The sequence below is a fragment of the Protopterus annectens genome, chromosome 7.part0 (assembly GCF_019279795.1).
Source record: "Protopterus annectens isolate FY-2018-M chromosome 7.part0, PAN1.0, whole genome shotgun sequence".
Classification (NCBI taxonomy): Eukaryota; Metazoa; Chordata; order Ceratodontiformes; family Protopteridae; genus Protopterus; species Protopterus annectens.
This window is the reverse complement of record NC_056739.1, coordinates 1388436739-1388460139: the sequence shown is the minus strand read 5'-3', so window position 1 is coordinate 1388460139 and position 23401 is coordinate 1388436739. Positions and strand designations below refer to the sequence as shown.

Below are 23401 nucleotides of genomic sequence, written 5' to 3'. Positions count from 1 at the left end.
TACTACTTTAGGCATAGGTAAAGAATTTCTCCAAAGTATCAGAGTCTCTCTTCTTTTTGACTTAAAATGAGAGCCCGCTAGTATTGAATAATCTTTCAACAGCAGTCTGTCAACATCTTCAGTTAATACTTAAATTCAAGTACTGCTTGTCTTCATTAATGTTTAATGAGACACAGTTATAAACAGAAATATAAGAAAAAACATCTTTAAAACTAAAAGTTGATGGCTTAGTGTAAAGAATAAAAACCAAATACTAAAGATTTTTGTCATGGACAAATAAAATTAAAATTGAACATTCAAAATTAGAATCATTTAGACCTCCTATCAAGAAATAAAAAAAAATCCTAGTTTGATGATAGAATCATACAAATCACTCACTGACTCATTCCACTACTAACAAACTGAGCGAATGTCACTACTTCCTAAATATAATACAGTAACATTAGAGATCAAGTAATTAAAGCACGCCCAGCATTTAACAACTGAAAGTCTAATATATCACTATGCAAAGTAGTGCAAAGGATTGACACTTCAGTCTGATTTGTAATTCCAGAAAACAAATACATCTGAAGTATAATGAAATAGTATTTCTTATGTAAAAATCACAATTTTTTCTATTCTTACTGTTCCTTATGAAATCTGTACGTGCACATATTTCCTGTTATATACTTAGGTTAAACATCTCATGAAGTTAAGAAATGATTTGTTGATTTGCTGTAATGAACTGGCTATATTTGGTTTAGTTACAACAAATGAAGGTTCTATCTTTGGCTAAAACCTCTTTTAAGTCCTCTGTTTAGCCCCTTTGTAGAAGAATAACAGAGGCACAAAAGGAGAACATTACACACACATGCACACATGCACATACATACTTACACTCCCCAGTTACTCTAACTTGATAGAAGGCTGGTGCCATTTTTCCATTGTCTGGCCCTTACCTATCACCACTTACTCATGCTCCTGCCACACACACACACACACACACACACACACACACACACACATTTACATTGGGCAGTTTTCTATATTGTGGGTTTAAACTTTGGTAGATGGCTTTCTTAAGTAGGTAGAAGGTATAACTGTGCTGAAAGAATGTGTTTCTAACAGTGTTACAGATGTTCATTCATTAAATTGACTGGGAAAATGAAATTGTAAAAGCAGAAATAAATATAACTTACATTACACTCCCAACATGGCTCTTAAACATTGCAAATAACAGAATACTGGGTATTGAATGAAGCAAAAGTTATAAAATAACAGATACTGTCTGAGGTCTATATGCATAATCAGGGGTTTAGCATATACCTAAAGAAAGTACATGTTAAGACTTCCAAATACTTGCAGCTACTTATTTTATGTTAGTTTGCGATTTGCAACTATAAAATGTCTTAAATGATCTTTTACTACATTTACTACATACATCTCAATGTGGAAACATCAAAAATCTGGACAAGGCCCATGAAAAATAGGTAAAAATGTGTACGCTGATTAACATAGAATTAGCGTACATAATTATGTAACCCCACCCACTCCAATGGAATTATGGGATATCAACTTTCAAACGCAAACTGAAGATCAGACAACCAAAATTTGGTACTAGAATCCTCCTGCAGCCATTCCAATGTCCCATTACCTGGATATTTTGCCTCATTTACCATAAACACTAATGGGCGTACTGCTTTACTTCTACAATGATTATTTGGATTTTATTTTTACATTTTATAGCGCAATGCACAATCACTAATAGATATCTGCTAAACAAAGCAATACTGTCTCACATTGAAAATAGACAGAGCATTAAAACTTCTCTGCCCTTGAAACTCACATTCATTGACACAGCACTGAAACCCACACCACATTCAAAGAAAATGCCCTGGCCAGTGGTAGATAAAGATTACCTTTGGGCTGTTTTCAAATCATAGACCCCTTGCACACAAAACAAGAAACATACATGTGTTCTTTGATGCACCTTCCTGACTTTATTCAATTATAATCCTTGCATAATACAGCACATTTGTTAGACTTAGAGTTCATTTTAAATGTATTGTTTGAACATTTTTCTAGTAGGCAATGAAACAAAATGAACCAATGAAAAAACTGGCCAATTTAGAACATTTCCTTCATAAAAGTCTACTTCCACACTCGCGTTTATATATATATATATATATATATATATATATATATATATATATATATATATATATATATATATATATTTATAGTTCCCCTTCACAAGATCAAAGATCAAATGGATGGAAGCTTGAAATTCATAATCTGGAGACCAGAATCTCGAACTTCCATTCACTCGAAATTGTGAATGGGAGCCTTAGGTTTAAAAAAATAAAAAGTTAACTTACCTTGCCTTAGGCTTAAAAAAATAAAAAGTTAACTTACCTTATTGCAGGGGTCCAGGTCCCCCTGTACCCTAGCAGTTTAAATGTGAATGTTCCGTGACTGGACTATAGCGGAGGAATGGGAACTCTTCCGTTTTGCACTTGCGCGTATAGTGTGGAATGGGAGATTTCCCTTTCCTTCACTATAGTGCGATCTGAGAGTAGGTATATTTAAGTAGGGGGATGTGGGGGTGCAGGGGGCGAAGCCCCCCTGTGAAAACATTTGAAAGGTGTTAATTTTTTTTTTTGTCCGTTTCATATGTTCGAGTTTCTCTAAATTCGAGATTCTGGTTTCGAGTTTTTGACTGTCGAGTTTAGAGAAATTCGATCATATGAAGGGGAACTATATATATATATATATATATATATATATATATATATATATATATATATATATATATATACACATAATGGAAGTAGTGTAAGCCATGGGCATCTTACACAGCTTCTCAAACTTATTTTCAATTTCATTTTTTTGCTTGATTTACTCTGATTTGTGTTATCAGACCAACTCAATCGCTGTAAATGCACAACAAAATAAACTAGGCGAACTGCATGTTTTAAGACTTCCAGTTCTTAATCCAAGTACTAAGAGACCCTCTCCTACATTCATCCTGAAGCATCAAACATGTCATTGTAATCCAGGTGCTGTTAACTGGCCACTCTTGCTTCTCCACTGTCTGCAGTGGAAAAATGTGTTTTATCTTGAATGCTAGAAAATGTACTGTACTTGTTTAAAAATATTTTTTCTTATAATGCAGCACAGAATGTAATCATTCCGATTTTATGTTCCTGAATTTAGGTTAATGATATTTTTTGCTCTTTCCACTGAGACACAAATGCCCTTGTGCATGACATTTTCTCACTTCTGTTGTATCTGTAGCTGGACCCTTGACTTGTTACACCCACTCCCTTTAAAAGTACAAGACAGTGCAGGATCAGCAATGCATCTACATACTGTGGGAGTAGAACCCACAGTCTTCTGCATCAAAAGCAAGTATTTAACCTGTTATGGTATTAACAATGCAAGCAGACTCAGCATAAGCAACACTAAACTTCTCCCTGAAGATCACAGCCCCTTGTAAAATCCACTCAACTGTATCTCTCAAATTTGCAGCACAAGAAATCTGGAAAAAGACAAATTTTATTGGGGGGGGGGCAAAAGCCCAAAAACCAGGGACACATTTTAAACATTACTTGTACAATTTTGGAAAGTTGCTAGCATAAAATGTTGTGTTACCACCATGCGTTTCACTGCCAAGTCTTGAACCCAGGACCCTGTGCACTACAGTCAGAGAAACATGCCACTATGCCAAATCAGCAGTTTCCTGAAAGATAGGAACTTTAGGAAGACTGAAACTTAAATGGCTATCATTTAGTGAATTCAGTTCTCACTTCTCACCCTAGCTGCTCTCAACCTCTTAGCACAAAAAAAGGCAAAGCCAATAATGGGGAATACAGCCGCAAAAATAGGGACAACTTTCAAATACTGATCTTATAAACTTAGAAAATTGGTAGAATAAAAAGTTTTGTGTTACCATTTATTTTCTGAAGAATATGAAGTCTGAAATTCAAATGCCTGTCATTATTTAGTGAATTCAATTCTTCACTGATTTGCCACAAAAATCCAGAAAACCACAGATTTTATGAGGAACAGAACAAAAGTATGAGGCATAAATCTGGGAAATTTTCACAAGTGGTAGTGGGTAGGGACTTTGAGCATGGGTTCCTCCTCTAGCCATCAGGTATATTCACCTGGGACATTTTACACACACACACACACACACACACACACACACACACACACACACACACACACACACACACACTCACTCCAAAAATACCTCTGCAAATGGCACAAGCTCTATTCATAAATACCTCTGCAAATGGCACAAGCTCTGTCCATAAATACCTCTACAAACGGCACAAGCTGCGTCCATAAATACCTCTGCAAACAGCACAAGCTCTGTTCATAAATACCTCTGCAAACGGCAGATCTCAAATCTCCTCCTCTGTCCATTCCAGGTAAACAGCAGCTCTGTCCATAAATACCTCTGCAAATGGCAGCTCGCAAATCTCCATCTCCATCCATTCCAGGAAAACAGCAGCTCTGCAAAACTCCGTCCATAGGCAGCATTTACCCATCCTCTCGTCGTGGATTGTTCTGTTCCTGTTAACAGCTATGGAACAGCCGGAAATGCATGCACGTTGAGCCTTTGTGCTCAAATCTGACAGGCTGGCAGGCTGTTTCATGGAGCTGACGTCATCGCACAAGTGATGATGTCAGCTCAAAAACCCAGGGAAAAAATTAAAATAAAAATGCCGTGAAATTCGTAAATTAAGGGGTGCCACTCGGGGAATCATGGCACCCCATTATTTGGACCCCAAAACTCAATAAAAACTTACAAAACATATTTAGAACACATTTGATACTTGCCTGAGTCTTCTTTTCTTTCTGCTCTTTTTAACATTCCATTAATTTACTTCTTGTTGAGAGCCAGGTCAAAGTTTAACATATTTTTTTTCTGCTTGCAAACTGCACTAAAAGAGAGTTCAAGCTGCTATTACGTTCAAAATAAGCTTGAGCTGTTAAAATTGCTTTATTTTGAAGTATTTCATGCTATCAGTGTATAAAACAGATTAACAGGAGACTATTTTGTTTAGAAAAGGCTCGCAATCACCTTTAACAATCTCAAATGAAGAAAGAAAAAAACTGTTAGTTTAAAATACAAATGAGCATAACTTCTGTTAAAATATACATTTGAAGTCAACTACCACAATCCACAATTTAAATAAAAGCTTCCCAATCCACTCCTACACCAGCGTAATATATACAATACTCCATTTAAATATTTTAATGTTATTAAATGCAACCTGTCATTAAAGAAACAATATAACAGCTAGTTAATTTAAACAGTTCAAAGCTGCGTTTATTATACAGTCAACCCAACCTACTGTTAGTAACTTATTTTAAAATATGTAATGTTGTTGTTGTTGTGTCTTTTGGCTTTTCCCGGTTAGGGGTCGCCTCAGCGGTACTCTGGTCCACTAATGATTGGCAGTAGATTTCTACATGCCGAGTTGCCAACTCTGATGCACAACCTTCAACGAAGGTACGCCCATTCACGCATGTCTCCAGACAGAAGACGCTCTAGCGGAGAATCGAATGGGACAACGTCTTACTGTCAGGCGACAGTGCTACCGAAGCACCACCACCGCAATATTTTAAAATATGTAATGTACAATTTAAAAAAAAACATATATATGTTTACTCTTTTCTCTATGTGAGAAATGAATACCACTAGGCAAATGTCTTGCACCTTATATTGTTATTATACTCTGACATATGTCATTACCTGTTAGACTGTGTCTTTGCTATAAATATGCTGTTTTTTTTTTCCCTCTGAAATGCTAGATTATGCTCTTATATTATGTGAAATTTTGCTTGTATGAATATATGGAGCCTTCCTTTTGATATTATACTCTGACATATAGGTACTTTCTCCTGTTGAACTGTGTCTTTACTATAATTGTACTGTTTCTTTTTTCATCTGATATGTTAGATTGTACTCTTATATTATGTAAATCTCATATGTCTGCATATATGGAGCTTTTCTCCCCGGGCCTCCGCTGAAAATGGGCATATACCCAGTCGGACTTTCCCGGTCAACAAATGAAAAATAAATATATATAGAAGTGAAGTTAATAACATCTTAAATATATTAATTTACTTTTATATTAAAGAAAAATATTATTTAAGTAATAATATATTATATCTAATAATAGATTATGTTAATAAAAATAAAACATGTTTCTTATTTTTAATGATGAAATTTTAAATATAACAATATTATATGTATAAGGTTATTGAATTAAATAAATAACAATACCATTTTTGGTGTTCTTTTCTTTAGATATCCAGCCATTACTTGTTGCATGTCTCTTTAAACCACAAAGAGACAAGTCCATATCTTCAGTTTTATCTAATAATTTCTTTCTTTGAGCAAAATCTGTTTCATCTTCCAGAGTATTAAAAGTTTTTTGACCATCAATTAAAGAAATCCTAATTCTGGAGGGGAAATTTATTGAGCTTTGATATCCATTTTCTTTAAACTTTTTATAAGTAGAACAAGTGGAATACAGGCTTTTCTTTTAGTCATAACTGATGAAGTGTAGTCATTATCAAACCTGATAGTATTATCTTTTATTTTTATTGAAGAGAGAGCCCAGGCAGATTTCAGCACCAAATCCTTGTCTTGGCTGGAAAGAAATTTAACAATGATAGATCTGGCAACAGAAGTTTTTTTTTTTTTTTTTTTTTCAGTGACGAAGTTGAAAGAGATCTGTGAGTTCTCTCAATGCCAACGGAGAGAGCTTCTGGCAAGTTAAAAGTGTTTGGTAACCATTTTTTTCAAAAACTGTAATATACTGTCTTCTTGTTTCTCTGGAACTCCATATATCCTGATGTTGTTTCTCCTAGAACCGCTCTCTAGATCTTCTACTTTCTCCAAAAGCAATGTGTTAAGTTTTAAAATGAATTCTGTATGGCTTTCATTATTGCCATTCTAAAACTTCATTTAGCATGTCCATTTGTTTTCCGTGTTTTCTGCAGTCTTTTTTATGTAATCCATTTTGGTTTCAGGTTTATCTAATTTAATAGAAAGTTCCTGGATACTGCCCAAGATATTTTTGAGTGCCTCATTTTATTAGAACAGTCAATAAAACTTCTGACAGGAAAAAAATCTAAGAAAAATCATGCAAACTGTATTTTTCCCTCAAAAAATTATCCAGGTTTGTTTATGAGGCTCAACATATATAGGAAAATAAGTTTTTGTTGAATTTATATAATAAAATCCTGTCAGAAGAAATAAAAGAAAGAAGAGCAAAACCTTTGTGCTATTCGCTGATCACCATCTTCCTTTTTTCTGGATTTTTGAAGTACAAAATAATATCACATGCAAATAAAGCTAACTTTTCTTGGTTATTCCATTTATGGCCTTGTATTTGTAAGTCCCTTATTTTCTTTGTCATTGGCTCTAAATATAAGTAGGTAACTACTTTGCCCTTCCACATTAATTCTTTCTTCCTTCCTTTTATATATCCCCCTAATTAACACTTTTGTTTATCAGGAAATGCAAATGCCACCATTGTCTCATAAAATCCAAGATGACTTATATGCTTTATTTGCTTGAAGACCCACCAACAGTATCAGCCTTTTTCTTACATTCAGCTTCCCTCTGGATCATCATTGTTCTTTTAATGTTGTCAAATGTTTGCCTTCCCTTCACAAAACCACATTGATCCATGTCTTTCAATTTGGCAACAGCTTTGCCATTTTCTTAGCTAGTGTTGACATAAAACACGTTGTTTATTATAAACATGGTTTAAAATTGAAATGGGTCTTTATGAAGCTGTGTCTGAGGTGGACTTCATCCTCTTTATGTATTACAAGCACCACAGTTTTTTTTTTCAAGATGACGGTGCTTGTCCTCCCCCTTTTAAAACACTGATGTATAAAACCGCCCAGATCTTTATCACTTTCTCCCCCCCCAAGCATCCAAACTTTTGCAGAAATAATGACTGTTCCTGGAGACTGGTTTCCCGCCTTTCCTGACCTAGAATAGTCCCTAATACAGGCTTTGCTGTATTCTGGACTTTTGGATAGTTCCTGTGTTGCCCATTTCCTTACTTGGATAGAAGGAAGCTTCTTTGTTCACCAGTGGGAGTGCGGAGCTTTGAGCACCCTATCTGTCCCTGGAGGAGTGATCCCAGCACAATAATCTTGTAGTTTATTGGCAGTTTTGGGCTAATTTCTAGCTCTTTCAAGTCCCCCTGTATAAAACCCACTTCGGCGCGGTTTTTGCACTTGATCCTTCTCAGCAAAGCTCCTTGTGGTCCTGCAGAGTGGTGCTAGCAGCAGAGAGACAAAAAAGAGCGACTGCTTACCTGATTTAAGTATATGCTGTTACCTTTGTGACTGTCCTTTCTCGCCGAAAAGCGAGTTATATCTGCTCTTTTGCCTGTTTAAAGCTTGTTATACATTTAATTTATACCTGCACTTTAAAAGTTTGTCTTGTTGTTGAATTTACCTGTTGAGGCTACACACTCAAGTGCGTTAGCCTTTGTTAAATATTTACTGCATTTTCTGCTGTTTGTCTTGCAAAAAAAGAAAAACACACAAAAAAGTCCTTGTTTCCTACCTTACCTGACCTAGAATAGTCCCTAATACAGGCTTTGCTGTATTCTGGACTTTTGGATAGTTCCTGTGTTGCCCATTTCCTTACTTGGATAGAAGGAAGCTTCTTTATTCACCAGTGGAAGTGGGGAGCTTTGAGCAGCCTATCTGTCCCTGGAGGAGTGATCCCAGCACATGAATCTTGTAGTTTATTGGCTGTTTTGGGCTAATTTCTAGCTCTTTCAAGTCCCCCTGTATAAAACCCGCTTTGGCACGGCTTTGCACGATTTTGCGCATAGCGCAGCATCGGGCAGCACCGCTTAATCGGGCTTAAACCTTTTTCGGCTCCACAAAGTCTACTCTTCACTTTTTCCCTTAGAACTGCTCTAACTCTTAAAATAAGGACCCTATTTTCTATCTAAAGCCCTGCACTTGCACTTGCTCATATAAGCAATTTTATATAAGTTAGCACTAATAAACCAAAAGCACTACATCCCTAGATACTCCCTTGAGCACTCGGCCCCTATTGGTCCTTTTTGATCAGTTATAAAGGAGTTACCTATACTTCTCTGGCATGACCAAAGGACAGATGCTGGTTTCCTCTCCAGTCCAGCTGGTGAATCTGGGAATCCTGAGGCAATGTTACAACTGCCTCATGTACACAGACAACCCTCTCCTCCTCCCAACAAGCTCAAATATATGTGAGAGATGCAACCATATAGCCAAACTAGAGGCTGAGCTCTCTCAACTCAGTACTGGCCCAGTCAGTCAGGAGGAGAAGGTAACCACACACACCACAAATCCAGTCTCACATAGACCTACCACAATGTCTAACCAAACACATAAACATACCAAAACATATTTGGAGGCTCTAAATAAGAATCTGCCTAAGCAGCACAGACCTCCAAAGCAGACATCCAAGCACCTGCTACCCCAAAATAAAACACGTGTAACACATAATTCACAAAGTCAGTGTGCCAAACAAGCACAGCCCTTAAGGCTAAACAACACACCTGATTCACTTGTAATAGGTGACTCTATTGTCAGACATACTGACGTCCCACTCACTAGACTGAACAAGGAGAGGATCACGGTAAGCTGCCTGTCGGGCGCCAGGATCCGCCACATAACGCAAGCACTCAGATCACTCCAAAGCAAGTACAGATATGACTCAGTCATTGTCCATGCTGGTGTGAATGACCTGAGATGTACCTCCCTGGACTACATGAAAAGAGACATAGAGGAGCTCTCTGATCATGTAGCCCAGGCCGGTATGACCCTTACCTTGAGTAGCATCTTACCCTCACAAGAATGATGCCACAGTATAAAGACAAAATGATCGATTTTAACAATTGGCTAAAGTATTGGTGTCATTCAAAGGGGATCCAGTGTCTGTCAGCCTGGGATGACATGCTCGACAAGCCACGTTGCTTCGCTAGGGATGGACTGCACCTGTCACCCCGGGGCTTTCGGATACTGGCAAAGGCTCTTGCCACCCCAATAGTGCCTTTTTTAGACAAGGCTCAAAGGCAAACCCACCTCCATAGATAACACAGGGAAAAAGAAACTAAGGGTAACACTACTCAGTGCCAGAAGTCTAAACCTCAAGATGCACGCACTCGAAGCTCTCCTCAGTATGGAGAATAATGACATCTGTGCAGTAACAGAAACCTGGTTCAAGGCTCCCGAGAGCACCCCACCACTACCAGGCTATACCTCATACCATGCTTTTTGGCCCCAAAACTCGGACCGAACCACAAAAGGAGGGGGAGTATCCATATTCATCAAAGATACTCACACCTCCAGGTTAGTGGCACTGCATGAAGCAGCAGAGACCATCCATGTGCAACTAACAGTGGGCAAAACTGCCTTTCAGTTTATAGCCTGCTACAGACCACCCTCCCAAACTCAGGAACGCCACTAGGCCTTCCTGAAAACACTGGAGAATATGAAGGTCTCTCCAAACACCATTATACTGGGTGATTTCAACTACCCAAACATAGACTGGGAGCATTACTCAAGCCCCAATGCCCTAGCCCAAAAGCTCCTTGAATTTATAAACTCAGATGCTATGGAACAACTAGTCACCACTCCCACAAGAGGGGAAACATACTGGACCTGATCATCACCAACATGGGGACTCTGTGCTCCACACCAGAAGTATACCCCTCATTGGTAAGATCGGACCATAAATTAATCTCACTGGACATCCACATCCCGACCCCACCCCCAGCCCAGAAAACCACAGTGGAAAGTTTCTCAAAAGCTAACTTCACACTTCTCAAAACCGAGGTGACATCCTTCAAAGCCCCCGGGCCAGCGGAAACTACGGCCCAAACTGCAGAAAGCTTTATAAACGCATTCTATGGATACCTTTATGGATCATGCAATCCCAAATAAAACCAAGACCCAATCCTCCAAAGGCAGGCGTCCAGTCTGGTGGACCCCAGCCATAAATAAGCTTTACAACAAAAGGAGGAAGCTACTACGTGATAGAGCTAAATCCCTAAAAGGGAAGGCATCTCTGATCAGTACTAGCAAAAAACTATGGTCCCTCATAAAATCGTCCAAGGCCAGCTTTGAGAGAAAAATTGCACAGGACACCAAAGATAATCACAAGGCCTTCTTTAGTTATGTTAGAAACCTGGGTGGCAACTCCCAGATATGTTCAGAGTTAATCCAAAATGACAAAAAATACACTGAACCCACAGACATGGCCAACATCCTGGCAGACAGGTTCAGTGCAAACTTCTCCCCCCCCCCCCCAAAAGAGAAAATATCTATCCCAGCAGAGAGTCGCCTCCCTGACTTCTCAGATGCTCAGGTGAGAGCTGCCCTCTCCAAGGCAAAAAACACAGCATCAATGGGACCGGACGGTGTCCCGGGCTGCGTCCTACACGAGCTCCAAGAAGAGCTAAAACCTCATATAAAGTTACTGTTCAACCTCGGCCTTAGTACAGGATATGTACCCAAGGAATGGCGTACAGCAACAGTGGTCCCACTCCACAAAGGCGGTGCCTCAACGGACCCTGGAAACTATCGCCCCATACGTTTGACTAGCCTGTTCTGCAAAGCTATGGAGCGGATCATCATGGAGCTCATAAACAAAGACATTGGGGACCTACAGATGCTGGATCATACCCAATTTGGCTTTGTTAAGGGCGGATCCTGCCTCCTGAACCTGGTTGACTTCTTTGAAACAGTCACCAAGGCCATAGATGAAGGGAAGGTAGTCCACACAGCCTACCTGGACCTTGCAAAAGCCTTTGACACAATACCCCACTCGGGCATCATAAATAAGCTCTCCAGCTTAAATATCAACCCCTATGTTATAAGATGGGTTGCAAACTGGCTCAAGGATAGAACCCACATGGTCAGAATTGCGGGAGCCATGTCAGACTCTAAACCAGTTACTAGTGGCATCCCACAAGGCTCAGTCCTGGGACCTCTCTTGTTCGGTATATATTTCTCTGAGGTACAGGCTAACACGGGAGGACTATGACCAAGTTCCAGACGACTGCAAACTGGGTGCCATAATCAACTCACCAACTGACTCAGACATCCTCCAAAAGGGTTTCAGAGAGATGGATAACTGGTGCCAGAACCATGGCCTAAAGCTAAATGCCAAAAAGTGCATAGTCATCCCCGTTGGGAAAAACAAAGTGCCCACAAATTACCACATAGGTGGTAATCCATTAAGCACGGAAGAAGTAATTAGGGATTTGGGGACCCAAGTGGATAGCAGTCTTTCCTTTGACAATCACGTCGCCAAAGTGGTTAGAAAGACCTTCTATATAGCCCACCTTATCACGAAAGGGTTCACATCTAGATCAAGAGAGGTCATTGTGCCCCTCTACTCATCACTCATCAGGCCCATAATAGAATACAATGCCCCATTTGGGATGTACCTTACCCGACACCTGCAGCAACTGGAAAGACCCCAAAAGTACCTTACCAAGAGGATCAAGGGACTCAAACAGATGACCTATGCTGCCCGGTTAAAGAAACTCCAGCTATACTCAGTTGCATACCGCCTACTCAGAGGCGACCTGTGCCTGACGTATAAAGCCATGTCAAATCCAGGTTTAATGGACATGCTCCACCTCAGAAAATCCAAATCCCTTACAGCTACGCACTCGAGGGACTTAAACCTCAGCACAGAAATTAATAGAACATGCCGGAGGGACAGATTTATAACCCAGAGGCTCCTGTCACTCTGGAATAGAATCCCAGTCCATGTCAGACAGAGCCCCTCTCTGCTTCTCTTCAAGAGAAATCTTGATGAGTGGATGGGAGATCGTAGGTTTACCCCGGGGATCATTCCTGCGTCATTGCTAGACAGAGGCACAGTAAACTAACCTTAAAAGAGTATAGTAAACTCATTTAAAAGGGTGGCGAAAGCCAAACACACTCTGGCTAGGCTTGTAAATGCCCTAGGGCAGATAGCTTAGTATCAACCTATGAACCTATGACCTTCCCCGTTGATTGATTTATTATATATTACTTTTTTTAAAGCTCATCTCTTCCTGTATTAGCTATTAATCGTTGAGCCTCATGATCATCTAACCTTGGCATAATTATGTTTTACATAAATATTTCCATTTGTGCCTTTTTTCTGGTTTCTGCATTCTTCTGCTTTTTACAAATTTCCATAAAACTTCAAACATCTGGTTATTTGTCTTGTTATAGGCTCCCTAAGTCTGGTGACAACTTTTTCTACTGTTTGTTGCCCAAGTCATTCTGCTAAACATTTTTTTGCATTGGAGTTATCAAAAATAGCTGCTAAACAGCAACCTTTCTAAACTCAAACATATTAACCACACACTCCCTTATTTTCCCTTTAGAACTGTGCAGTTGCTCCTCTCCTTGTTCTGTGAGATTCCCCTTGTTCGGCAGTAGTTTAACATTTGTCAGTCTCTCTAAATAATTCTTGTTATTTCTTTCCCATATTTCTTTCTCTTTTATTTCTACCCTGTTTTTAAACCCCATTTTCAGTTTATGCTACTCACTAGTTATCCCTTTGAAGAAATTTATATTTTCTCTAATAGTTCTCCAATCAGTTCCACTACGTATTTCTTAAATTCCTCTCTTTTTAAAAGGTAAGGAGAAAAGTGCTAGCATCTCATTTTTATTCATTACTCTGCATCCTTAGCTTAATGTTTATCAATGTGTGATCTGGAATAGTTATTGAATGTGTTTCAAAGCTGTCAGTTAAATATACATACTTCTCTGAAATATAATTTCTATCCAGTCCACTCCAGTTATTTTACCATGGGGTATATTATTTAAATTCTGTCAGGATTTCTTCTACTAAATTCATATTTTCCATTCCAAATATTGTTATATATTTCTTCAGAAGTCTTACTCTCCTTTGTTATATTTTCCTTTCCAGTTCCTACTGATTTATCCTAACTATTGTAAATCAAGTTCTAGTCCCCATCCATAAAGAATATTCCCTGCTGGAAGCTAATTATTTCTCCCAAAATTCTCTTACGCTACATAATAGCAGTTTTGGTGGAATGTAAATTCATGTAAGTGTAATCTTCTTTCCCTGCCAATAAACCATTCCATAACAAATCTGTCATTAATGTCCTTTTTCTCCTGTTGTGTCACTAATGGTGCCCCTGATGAATGTCCACCTTAAAATAATTTCTTTGTCACATTTTTATGCTTGTTTCTATCTAAATGTGTCTCCTGCAGCATTGCTATTTACACCATATGCTTCTTAATTTCATTCAATATACCTTGCTGTTTTGTATACCTGTAAGCTGTTTACATTCAGTGATAATGTGGACAATGTAGCCATTATGATATATAGATAATATTCCCACTTATTGTATGTGAAGGTTCTGTTGAATGTGTTTTTCCAAATTTTAGCTTACATGTACACACTAATGTTAGGCAAGCTGTTATTTTATGCAGTTACATCTTCTCACTTCCATTTGAACCTGTATCATATTTTTTCAAGACTTTTTAGTTCAATGAACACACACAAACAAAAAATAGATTTTGAGAACCTCCCATCCCCCTTTTAATGTACGACAAACACACTCAGCTATGTATATTTAAAAAATGACATTTACCCCTCCAGATAGAGCAAGTTGCAGCAAAATGATGGCTGCTCCCACAGGCATTACCTGTTTATAATTAAGGTTACCCATGCTAAAGCCCATGTTATAACCTGTATCCCCACTTGTGTTGACTGCTAACTGTTCTTTTCTTATCTCTGTTCCCCTTTACAGATGTGAATGGTAAAAGGACTGTATACCGAAAGGCATAATAAATAATTAGCCTTTACTTTATCGAAAAAAGTGTTTGATTCTCCAGAAAAAAATATTTTGAAGACAGCTAGGTGTACAGCTGCTTAGTCTGGCACCTGCCCTTCGACATTCTCTAATTGCTAGTTTAAACTTGCTTTTCTTCTTCTTCCTGGTGTGCAGTGAGTAATCATTTTCCTCAAACATTCTTCTCTCCAATTTTAATACTTTTCCTTTTTGCTGCCTTTTATCAGGAGCAACCCTTCATGCTGGTATGACTGCATCTTTATTAATGTAGGTGTTGGCTGCTTTCTCATGGCCAGGTTTGCAGCATACACACTGAGTGCCTTTCATTTAACAAATCCTGAAGTTGAATACCAATCCAGTGTCTTGTCTGTATTTCATAAAATTAATACAGGCTATTCCTTCCAGTTTCTGTGGTACAATAGAAAATTTCAGGTTTTCTGTGCTCTGCCCTCAAACGCTGCCATTTTTTGAAACCATTCTTGTTGAGAAGTTTCATGCTTAACCAGCCTTTTCTTCATTCCATCCTCTGTTTTTGCAGGTTTAGTAACTTATCTGATTAGCTAAAGCTTATATTTCCAAGCCTTTTCTTATTTGACTGTAAGTATTCCATCAGTGTTTCACTTGTGTTAAACATTTGATTTATTTTTTCCTTTAGATTACTGCAAGCAGTCTCTTGAACCAAAGCTGAAACCTGAACGTGTTTTTGCTTAACAGCTGCAAGATTCTTCTCAGCTAGAGTTTTTTCCTTTTGTGGTTGATTTTCTGTACTTTTTCCAAATTTTATCTTTGCTGGTATCCAGGCAGTGTAACTACAAGCCAGTAACTGAACTGTATCCAATTTGATAGCATTAGTGGTGGGTTTTCACAGTTGCAGTTTTCATACTGAGAGAATTCTAAACCTGTTCATCGGTGTGCAGCCATTTTGGAAGTCCCCCTGCAACATGAATTATTAATAAAATGTTCCTGTTGTTGCAAAAATTGTTTACAGTTTTTCACAGTTTAATATGTTTGATAATTTCATATGCAAATTTTGTTTTAATTGACATTTTATTTCCAGGTGTTTAAGTCATGATGCAAGAATCTGGGATTGAGACAAAAAGTAATGGTTCTTCCAGTCAGAACGGAGCTAACAGTGGCAACCATTTTGCAGAGAGCGGTCTTCGGGAAATAAGGTCAAATGGTGAGACGCCTTCAGTTGAAGTCACTGCTGCAGATTTAGTGCATCTCCAGCATCAACAGGTAATGCTGTTTCACTAGAACATAAAACATGGGATTTTTTTCATGTGTGTGTGTGTGTGTGTGTGTGTGTGTGTGTGTGTGTGTGTGTGTGTGTGTGTGTGTGTTATTTTCATATGTATTTATCTGTGAACAGAAAGACAAATAGGCCTTTGACTGATTGCAACAATCTTATGCCAGTTTTCAAAACTTAGAACTCATGTTTTAGCAACTCTAGAACATATGCAACAGTCTTCTTGTGATGTACACAGCTGCCTGTTATTTGTTGTCAGATTAACTTGTAATATCAGTGATAACTAGTCTTGGAAGTTGTAAAGGAGAAGTGTGATTTGAACTCTGGAGTACAGAGGGGCTCAGAGTGGCTTCCAACCATTAGGTTACTAGCACACCTCTGGTGAGTGATGTACCCCAATCTCTGAATGGTCTGTGCATGTGTCCCTTCGTGTTCCACAAAGATGAGTTTTAATTTGCTTCTAAGGTGCTGTTAGCCTGTTGTCTGATTTATTTTGCTGTTAACATCATGTAGGTTATTGGAAGGAGTTTAAAATGAGATGGATAGAAGTCTGCTGGGGAATGTGCATGCACTATTCACTTGCACATGCCACAGAATATATGTGTACATTGCAAATAGAATGTGTGTACATGGCAAATTTGTGTTGAGTGTTTTAATGAAAAAAATAAATTTGTGAGGGCAGTCAAACACGTTTTATACATTTTCTAGCAGCAAGCAGTAAATAAATAACAGTGAAGTTGCAAACCAAGATATTAGTCTTCCCAAGTTTTATGACCAGCGTCTCCCATTGTTATAGTCCATGATTGAAAGTGGATATATACAAATGTATTATAGAGTGCTGCACAAACTTCTTAAGCAAAAGTTACTTTCAGACTTGCTGATGCTTAGCTTTGCTGTTTTTCATTCAGAATCAGGACTACTGACACTTTGTCAGCTGATAAAAGCTGTGCTATAAAAGAAAGGAGTAGGCATTTTTAAATAAGTAGTGATAAAGGTCTTTTAATTGCCCTTTGTTACTCAGGGCAAAAGAAAGTAATTTTACGCTTAATACATTGTTGAAGGAACAGGAATGAGAGTGCCAGTAGAGTTTTAGCATCATATAGCATTTCTGTTAATATTTGAGGTTACCTTCACATCCCAGTATGTGCTGTGTTTTTTCGGATACATGTTTTTCTGTGCCAAAGATAATGCAATAGGTTGCAGTGCCCTTATTGCTACAAAAAGGTATTTTATATTCTGACGAGGTGCAAGTGCATTGGGCAGTCTGTTAGCTGAGGAAACCACAGGGGCTTCAAAATTGTATGTCATTAGTGTGTCAGGCATAATAAATAACACAAACCACTGTTGCCAAAGACTGTTTAGGAGGCAGTCTAGAAAGGGGCTGTTTAAGCTAGCTGCCTAAATTAATTTGTCATTTTCTGCTTTGCCCAGCTACTTCTGTGATGATCAAGACTGAAGCTTTGTGAGGCTGACATTACTGTGGTTGCCTACCAGTATACAAGTTTCCCAAGGCTTTCTCTGTTTAAAACAGTGAGCTGCGGATGAAGGTCTCTACACTACTACTGCAATATCCCATTAAAAGTCATGAACCTTCCCATTTTTTGTAATATGAAGTGATTGGGTGAGCAGTTGCAAGATAGTTACTGTAAGCATACTGTTTACACATGACACATTCTTGTAAAGATTAGGTAACCTACTGCCACAAATTTATATTTTTAGTAGCATAGTCAATTACCTCTATGAATCTGGTTGTAAATTACATATTTAAAGATAAAGGCCATTTTTGACTGTAAGGTTGTAATGGATAACTTTCTTGTTCACATGCTTTGACATAATGTTTAATGGTGTTTTGGTATTATCCAAGATCAGTTCTGCAGCCTCTGCACTGAACTCTGTAGGCATGTCGAATGCTGGTGTGGTGAGGTTCCCTTGTTCAGAAGTTGGAGATTTTTAGAATATAAACAATTATTTTCTCCTGCAGAAAGTTCCATTCAGGCATTTCACATATTGCTTTCAGTGATACTGGTCAAGATGGTGCTTTGCTGCATGTTAGCCAATCATGTGTATCCTGCTTTGGACTCCCCAGCATTCATGTCCCAGTGTATCCCCCCAAATGGGGTTGAGCATTTTATAGCAGTTGAGAGGGCTGGGAAAATGATAAGGTGATATAGTTATAAGTGGATGTCATGCCTTTAGTGTCTATAGAGAGCAGAATGGCTGTTCATTTCTTGCCTTCTTTGACCAAAGCAACCTTGTTATAAAAAAGCTTTTGAGGAGCTGGGTTTTACTGGTGGCATTATATTCTGCAAAATCAATAGAATGGTTTGGAGGAAAAGGCATATAAAGTAAAAGTCATCCCTGTCTACATTGTTTTAGAAGTCTCAGCTTTTTATGCAGAAATGATATAATATCCAGATATATGATTGCGAAAGTGATAAGTATACATTTTGTTTTTGCATTAAGTTTTCCTACAGAATGCTAGGGTCATGCCTGAAAGGGTCAAAAGCATCAGTAAATAAATGATTATAACTTTACTTCACAATGTTGTTCAGTTATTTCTGTAATGGAGAGCTATGAAACAGAATTCACAACTTAAGCTTCCATGCATTTTTCCCCTTCTGGCCCCTTCTGTTGCTTATGGAAGAGGTAGTAATCCTGGTTCTCAGGGAGACCCTCTGTTGACGGTATCATCTTAAGGGTAAGAAAGTCAGGTTAGACATACATCTACAGAGGAAAATAAACACACGTGAAGGCAATCAGTCTGGTTAAAAACGGAAAAGGGGAACAACCCTCGCTTCCTCCTTTATTATAAAGCACATGGTCATGTGACCTCTCTTGACCTGTCCACTCCAATGACGTCAGTGTAAGAGCACACATACGATCATTCACTCTCTTTATTATTATCAGCCAGCACCCCCACTTGCTCTTACGCTGTACACAAAATACATTTTAAGAACATATTCTTGGATAACTTTTCCTTCACATTCCAAACATGTAATACATGAACTTTTCAATCTTCGATTTCGTAGCAGGTTTAGTAAAGACATCTGAAACCATGTCTGTTGTCGGGCAATATTCAATACTTATTTTGTCATCAAGTGCTGACCTGACAAAATGATACCTAATATCAACATGTTTACATCTTTGTCGGCTTATTGGATTCTTTGACAAAGTGATTGCTCCCTGATTGTCCTCAAATATTGTTACTGGCACATACTTGCACTCTTCATCCATTCCACTCAACAACTGCACAAGGTACAGACACTCCTGTGTTGTTGCTGCTAATGCCATGAACTCTGCCTCACATGTAGATAAAGCTACCGTTTGTTGCTTTTTGATTTCCACGAAATAATAGGCCCGTCTCTATTGAGGCTAAAGCAATAACCTGTTGTACTACGCCTATCGTTTTGATCTGTTTCCCAGTCTGCATCACTGTATGCTATAAGCTGAAGTTTCCCTTCACTGTTCTTGTAACACAGCTATCTGTCCAATGTACCTTTCAAGTATCTTAACACATGTTTGGCTAGTGTTAAATGAGATTCACTCAGTTGTGACAAATATTGTGAAAGTTTACTTACAATCCAGCTAAGATCAGGTCTCGTGCTTGTCATAACATATATCAAACTACGCACAAGCTCACGATATTTTCTTGGATCTGTAAATTCACTGTCACACTCAAAGTTTGGTTTTTGTTCGGAAGGGGTACTTCTTACTTTACAATTAGACATACCAAATTTCTCAAGAATTTTCGTAATGTACCTCTTTTGGTTCGTCTTTACTTCACCTCTGTTCTGGGTAAAATCAATGCCTAGAAAATGTTTTATCTTTCATTTTAAATTTAGCCTTGAGCATTTCCTTTACATCGTTTAGTGATTCATTGTCACTAGCTGCTATAATGAGATTGTCAAGCCATATAATTAGAACTGTTTTCTCATTTTTAGCTTGTCTAGTGTATACACAATGGTCTGCGGGGTTTTGGATAAAACTGTTTTCACAAAGATAATCATGCAACATTTTGTTCCAGTTACGCCCTGATTGTTTCAATCCGTATAATGACTTATTCAGTTTACAAACCAATTTTTCATTGTTATTTGATTTATTTTTGAACCTTCAGGTTGCTCCATATACACCTCACAGTCTATAGGGGCATGTAAATAAGCCGTTTGTACATCCATCTGGTGCAATTCTAAATCGTACTGAGCTGCCGTCTGCATTAGGCTTCGTACAAATGTCATTTTCACAGTTGGTGCAAATGTTTTGTTATAATCTATACCATGACTTGACTGTAGCCTTTAGCTACATATCTAGCTTTGTAAGTCTCAGTATTATCTGCATTGTCTTTTACTGTGAAAACCCACCTACCCCCCCACTGCATTTTTATCTTCCGGCAGTGTGGTGAGTGTAAATGTGTTGTTTTCCTTTAAAGACTTAAGTTCCTCCTTCATAGCTTTGACCCACTTTTCCAAGTTAGAAGAAGACATGGCTTCTTTAAAGCTCTGCGGTGTGTTACATATTAATCGGTAACAATAGTCAACATTAACTGTCACATAATCGTCGTTTTCAACTTTACACTCATAGTCTTTCAAGTATGCATGTGGTTTTCTCTCTCTTTTAGAGTAGCGTGTATCCTGCCTTTCCTCTTCTTGCCTTACTATTGTGTCTTGACTGTCAGCTTTTGATTTTGACTTAACATGCACACTTCTTCTGGTATTAAGATCTTCATCTGTCACTTCTGGGTCTGTCTGAATTGGGCATTCAGCTACATTCTTAGTAAAGAACTTGACTAACTTGTGTCTAAGGAACCTTCCTGTGTCAGGATAATAGACCAAATATGATGGGCTGTTTTTATCATATCCAACAAAGATCCACTTATCACATCTTGGGTCTAAGTTCTTTTTATCTTGTCTGTACGCATAACACACTGATCCAAATTCTCTCATCCTTGAAAGATCAGGTTTCTTTCCCGTTAGCATAAAGAATCGGGTCTGCCCCACACGCCTGTTATAACATCTGATGCGAATAAAAGCAGCAGTCATTACTGCATATGTTCACAACTCTTTAGGTAAATCACTCTCTATCAACGTACACCTTGCTATTACGAACAGTGTTCTCCAATTTCTCTCTGCCATCCCATTCTGATGGGGTGAATAAGGTGTGGACGTTTCATGTCTTATAACATTCTTACTCAGTAGTGACTGAAAGTCTCTCGACATGAACTCAATGCCATTATCTGATCTGATACACTTTACCTTCCCATAAGGAGCTCAATCTGCAATAAACTTTTCAGTCACCTTGACTGTATCACTCTTGGCTTTCAGAAAGTAGACAAATGTTACACCTAAGTAATCATCAGTAAATGCTAAAGTGTACTTAAAGCCGTCTTTTGCTACTGGCTCAATTGGGCCTGCCAAATCAGTATGGACTAGTTCAAACACAACTTTTGCTCTTGCATCTGGATGTTCATCGTGTTTCACTGCTGCAGTCATTACACTTGGGTTAACCTGCCATCAGGCAGTCCCACAGTCGGTCAGAGTTCCAAAGTCTTGGTCCGGCATCGGTTGCTGTCTCTTCTTCCCTGACGTCAGTGCGCCAGGTTTATATAAGATGCAGCCGACTCCATTTTCTTCAGTCTTTCTTGCCGCGCGGTGCCCGAAGCAAAAGCAGTTCGCAAGTGCCGGTCGGCCAACTCCTGAGATTTTCTAATTCGAATTTCAGAACCGAAATCTTCAATAAAGCTAAGTACCCCGTTGGGGAAACTTTTTCTTGCCTCAGCCCGATGTCAGTAAAAGTTCATAATTGCATTTCTTGTGGGAAGCAAATACCTCATAAGGATTTTCATTCCTACTGTATTCCATGCCTAGGCCCAGACCACAACGTTACTAGTTGTCGGTTTTGTGCTAGATTTAACATGCGCACTATTAAACATCGGTTTGATTTTGCTTGCCATTATTTTGGCCGAAGGTTCAATTACACCATGCCGTTGGAACAACCGATGACCGGAATACACAAAAAACGTAAAGACAAAGATAAGGGCAGGCATCCGAGGTCCAAAACCGACGATGAAGCCTCTTTTAGGCCAGTCGCCGGTTCTCAGTGAGGCGCTTTCGCAGCCCGTGACACCCGCTACCTCAGAGCCACAGGCCGCTTCCGACTCCCACGTGGAGATTTCTAGGCCTCTGGAAACTCAAGGTATTGGGCCTACGGAAATTAACCCCTCAGGTGGGTCCGGAGCCGCTGAGCAGGCATCGGCTTCTGAGGGTGTTTTCAGACCTTCACAGCTTACCATCAAAACAATAACCAAGTCTAAAACTCCATTAAAGACAAAGAAACAAGTACAGCATTCACCTGGACAGGCCTCCATGCCTAAAAAACAGATGCTCAAAATGGCCAAAGACCTAATTACTCTGATCAGGGGTTCCTATCCCCCTCCTGATAAAAGGCCTAGGCAGGATACAGACTATGATTCCTCTGACCAGGTTTCCATTTCTTCTGATTCCTCTTCAGACCAGGGATACTCTTTATCCCCCTATGAGGACTCTGATGCTGAAGAATCAATCCCTTCAGCCTCTCCTCCTGTGGATTACTCTTTTGGGGAAACTTTACATACCATGAGGGAGCATTTCCATTGGGAGAGCCAGGATTATTCAGAATCCAAGAAAAGGCTCAGAGATTTTCTTTTATTGCCTCAGCACAGGCCCCTTGCTATTTCGCCTGTGTTAGATATTGTGGATGATGTGTTCTCTGAATCCAGTTTAACCCCTGATTCTTTGCCCCCAGCACCAGTAAAGCCAGATAGGTACTATAGAGTCCCTGACTCTCACAAATTCCTTTATAAAAACCCTGCTGCTAAACCAGAAACTATTTCCCAGGGTCCCAAAGGCTTCCACTGCTAAAAATCCAGTTCCCTCTGACAGGGATTCTAGAGCATTAGATAGATGGGGGAAGAAAGTTTACACTTCTGCAACTTTAGCAGTAAGGGCTTTAAATTGCCAGTTCTACATGCTTAAATACCAACAATATTTACTGTCTCTGTTATAACAGAAAATGCTTACAAGCTCAGAAGGTCCTGACTATAAGGAAATGCAGGATTTATTGCATGCAGCTGAACAAGTGGGAAAACATACTCTGCAGTGTGGTTTTGATTCATTAGAGGCTTCTTGTAGAGCCGCAGTTACAGGATCTGTGATTCGAAGGCATGCTTGGTTAAAAGAACAAGGTTTACCTGATCATGTTAAGGCAAAATTATTGGATGCTCCTTTACAGCATGATATCTTGTTTGGTGTTAAGGCAGAAGAGGTAT

The 23401-nt window shown here is 38.8% G+C and overlaps 1 protein-coding gene across 1 annotated transcript in view; it reads left to right on the top strand.

The window, feature by feature from the left end:
- Nucleotides 1-23401, top strand: part of FOXP1 (forkhead box P1) — a 5351121-nt gene that overhangs the window by 3685555 nt on the left and 1642165 nt on the right. The window contains exon 7 of the mRNA XM_044077980.1: nucleotides 15910-16091. Coding sequence (XP_043933915.1) covers nucleotides 15921-16091 — 171 coding nt within the window. The 5' untranslated portion in view covers nucleotides 15910-15920. The remainder of the gene's footprint in view (nucleotides 1-15909; nucleotides 16092-23401) is intronic.